The sequence below is a fragment of the Salvia hispanica genome, chromosome 3 (genome assembly GCF_023119035.1).
Source record: "Salvia hispanica cultivar TCC Black 2014 chromosome 3, UniMelb_Shisp_WGS_1.0, whole genome shotgun sequence".
Lineage (NCBI taxonomy): Eukaryota > Viridiplantae > Streptophyta > Magnoliopsida > Lamiales > Lamiaceae > Salvia > Salvia hispanica.
In genome coordinates this window covers 23,638,150-23,642,314 of record NC_062967.1, presented here as the reverse complement: position 1 = coordinate 23,642,314, position 4,165 = coordinate 23,638,150, and the positions used below count along the sequence as shown (strand labels likewise).

Here is a 4,165-nt window from a genome sequence, read left to right as displayed (position 1 = left end):
AATGAAAGTTTTGTAATATGATTCTAATATTTTTATTGACTATAAACATAATGAAAAAAGGATCGGGTGATCTAAGGGGGGATTCAAGGGCCCAATAGTGGATATGACCATGGTGAAGGAAATGTTTGCGGCATCAGATTTGGAGCGATTGCAGCGTTTCTTGTCTTTGAATTCGGTCGTGTATTATGTTATGGTATGTGATGTTTTTCCAAAGTAGTTCACAAATTAATTTCATGTTTTTTTAGGATTGGATTTTCTTCCTAAATTAATTATATACGTTTCTTTTTACTGCATTTGTTTTTATTAATGTTATCTTATTGAATTAGATGGTTTGCACATTTATACGTAAAATATTAAATGTGTTCTATTTTGTATGCAAGTGGTATCGGCTACTATATTCATACTTGCTTTTCAGTTACTTATTTTATTTTAGTGTATTGGGTTATCAATGAAGTATATATATTGATATTAAGATTTGGTGCCAAAATATATTGCATGCCTTTTGTTTTTGTTTGGGCTTTGCCAAGGCCCATCCAATTATTTGTAATAAAAATGTTGCAAAAGTATCATTATTATACTCATATTTTCGTAAGTACTCCGGAGTATTATTCAATCAAATTATTATCAATATCAAATATACGATTTACAACTTACAGAAATATGAATTCATATAATATTTGTGCATCGCATACGTGTTACACTAAAACTCTATATTTTATATAGTTTATTTGATGTTGTTTATGATAACGCTACTGTCACTTTTTTTACGCTACTAGTTCTCTTGACATTGTCATTGCTTCTGTAGACGACGTCTCTAGATGTTGTCCCTCAATGTCATAGCTGCTTTTTGTAATATCGATAACCAAAAATACACAAAAATTATTCAATAGTTTGAGCCTCAATGTCAAAATCCTGGTTTTGCCTTTGTTCCCAATAATTATTATACTTGATGGTTTAATAACGTTACAAAAACTAATCAGTAATCTTCATGATGGCAGTAACGGTCTACATTGTATGACACCACTCACACACTCTTGTGACCAAACACCATCTTGCTTAAATGAAATTGGGAGATTTCTTTTTAACTACTGTCGGCATTTAAATGCGCAAGTGCTGCTGAGTAAGTTTAAAATATTATGCATTCAAATTAAAAATTACATTTCTTCATGTTTCATTGCCTTAATCACATTATTTTTACACTGTATGTTAGTTATATCAGCCTATGTTAATTATTCTCTCATTTAAATTTTGGTTTATGATTGAGCATCAAATAAAATCCAACTAATTTTACATTTATTTGTTACTACTTAATAGTAGTACTATATAGTAAAAAATTAGGTCCAATAATGATAATATTAGTAGTAAATATTGAACTAGCAAGAACTAATTATGTGCTTCTTGGTTCGATTATTGAAACAAAAAAGGGATTGAACTAGCTAGCAAGAAATCAGAATTATGCAGAAAGATGCATGTGAGCAAAGGGTAAAACACAATGCAAGTAGGAATCAAATAATCTAAATTTCAAAAACAGGATAAGTAATCTGCTTGAAAAAAGCAAAAACATTAGCAAATTAGGCTTTTGCATACTCCACAAGATTGCATTTGCGTTTGCGTTTGTTAGATATTGAAAACAACCAATTGTGAGCCCATGATTTCTTCTGTTTGTTTGCCTGTGGCTTCACCTCCCTCTTCCCTGCTACTTCAGCCATGTAACCAACAACAGCCTAAAAATAATAACCAAACAATTTTAGAATAATTGAAAGTAGTTAACACTGTGAATTAATAGTAGTAATGTTATGTATCAGCCGCAGTGACCACCTGAGCTCCTTTCTCCACCACATCTCTCGGTGGCACCACGAGGGGGTTCCCATCGACGTTCAGCACGCGCAGCCTAGTCAGCATCCCGAAGGAGTCGGGCAGCGCCCTGATCTGGTTGTTGTTACTCATCAACTCCTCCAGCATCTCCAGGTTGCCTATGGACCTCGGCAGCGCCTGCAGATCCGCAAAGTTGTTGCTCACATCCATCTTCACGAGCGTCGTGGCAAAGCACAGGCTCTCCGGGATGGCCTCCAGCTCGTTGAAGCTCACATCCAGCTGCCTCAGCCTCAGCAGGGAGGCCATGGTGGTGGGCAGCTGCCTGATGTTGTTGTAGCGCAGCGTTAGGATCTCCAGCGACTCGATCCTCCCCACTGCCTCCGGGAGCGCCTTGAGGTGGTTGTAGTCGGCCCGGAGCTCCTTCAAACAAGTGCATCTGCCTATGGCATGAGGGATTTCTTCTAAATCATTTGTTTCAACGTTGAGCTTCTGGAGGCTGGAGAGGGAGCCTATTGTTTCCGGGAGGGATGTGATCCCGTTGGAGCTCAAGTCGAGCTCCTGGAGACGAGCTAGCCTGTCGATGGATGCAGGCAGTGCCGTCAACTGATTCCCTCTGAGATCGAGATGGAGCAAGCGGAGCAAATCCCCTATTGACTCTGGCAATTCTTGGAGTCTGTTTCCGTGCAAGTCGAGAGTTTTGAGGGACGAGAGGCCGCCTATGGCACCGGGCACCATCATGATGGCGTTCTCGGATAAGTCCAGCTTCATCAGAGCCGAGAGCTTCCCTAATGAATCAGGTATCCATTCAACTTGATCCGAGAGCTTGCCTTGTAGAATCAACTCCCGGTCTCCTTTCTTCGCAGACACCTCGATGCAGCTAGCCACTTTTATTAGATCCATTTTCTCACCTGCAACAATCACCACAAACTGTTAAGAGACAACACTTATATACTGCTTTCAACTTCCCTCATTCTCGGAAGTGGGATGAGTTTGCAAACCAACACCAACATCTGAAAATAGAGACGAACACAAACAATGTTATCACAAAATACTAACCATGAACAGAAGCCTCTGGTCCAGGAGTGGAATCTACAACCAGTGGAGACGTCGTAACATCCCTTGATCGAGGCTTGGCACCAACACGGTCCAAACGAAGAGCGGACGCCTTGAAGGGCTTGTTCAAGTAATAGTCATCCTTGGCCTTCATAGGCTCCTCATAAGATTTTCTCAGTGGCTTCTCATTGGTTATCGTCGTCGTCTTCGGCTTGGAAGAAGATGATGCATTGGACTTGAGGCACACAGAAGCTCTCTGAATCAATTCATCAAACAGTGAGTGGGTGCTCTCCAGATCCAGCAGCTTCTGAGCCTCCTTCTTCTGCTCACTGCTCTGCAAATGAATCAGAGTCCTCTGCATTTCCTGCAGAATGCTCACCAACTCTTCTGGGATTTGTTTTGCCATGTTTGGCTGAAAAATTCTCTCCAGTTTCATCTCATCTTCCCTCTCCAAGCTCTGGATCAAGCTGCGGGCCGCTTCGACCTCCTCAATCCCGGGCCGGGCCGGCAAAGACTTGTGCATTCTCATCACCTCTTGCACGGCCTTTTCCACAGTCATGCTTGAGGCATCCATCATCATTTCTTTTTCTCCACTGTAACATACAAAATCAATTATGCAAACATATTAATATACCATGTACATGCAACAATGCAAGGATTAGAAAATGTTTACTTACAGAGGTACAAAAATCCTAGGAAATGGAAGGAGGGGTAATTTATATGTTTGGGTTATTTATTTACTGGATTTGGTAAGTGCAACATCTTGAGATTGTTTTGACTAGAAATCTCAACTGCAGCTGTTTGTTTCTAGTCTCAATCTGTGAAACGTGAAGAAGCTCTATTCATGTCTCTCCTATACTACATTTATGATGAAATTGTGTGGAAATTAGTAAAATTGCATTTTCTCCATTTAAATAAGTTCTATAATATTTTGAACGCATTATCAACATCTCGTGAGCACAGTTGACATATGGTCCACATTCGTATTTTTTTCTATTGCTCATAAATTACATACATGATCATCAATTTTAAAAGGTACATAAAAATATAGTAATATTGCTTTCCCTGTAACGTGAAATATGTAGTACTCCTACTACATTAGTATATGTAGTTAACGAGTTTTGATTTATTCTTTTAAAGAAAATCAATAATTGGTTTCTCATCTACTTCTCTGATGATATGATTCTTTGTTGCATGTTGTAGAATGTTGATGGATCTTTTATGAACCCGGTGGAAGACTTGAGAGGATTAATTAGTGGTTCCACAAATGAGTATGAAAGTTTGTTTGGTGAGTCGG

At 39.2% G+C, this 4,165-nt stretch overlaps 1 protein-coding gene across 1 annotated transcript; it reads right to left on the bottom strand.

The window, feature by feature from the left end:
- Positions 1-1,437: 1,437 nt before the first annotated feature.
- On the bottom strand, positions 1,438-3,745 carry LOC125212673 (plant intracellular Ras-group-related LRR protein 4-like). Its single transcript, XM_048112901.1, has 4 exons — positions 3,546-3,745; positions 2,872-3,461; positions 1,819-2,723; positions 1,438-1,724 (listed from the first exon to the last, which is right to left on the bottom strand). The coding sequence occupies exons 2-4, from the start codon at positions 3,446-3,448 to the stop codon at positions 1,572-1,574; spliced, it is 1,635 nt and encodes a 544-aa protein (XP_047968858.1). The 5' UTR covers positions 3,449-3,461; positions 3,546-3,745; the 3' UTR covers positions 1,438-1,571.
- Between the last annotated feature and the right edge of the window lie 420 nt (positions 3,746-4,165).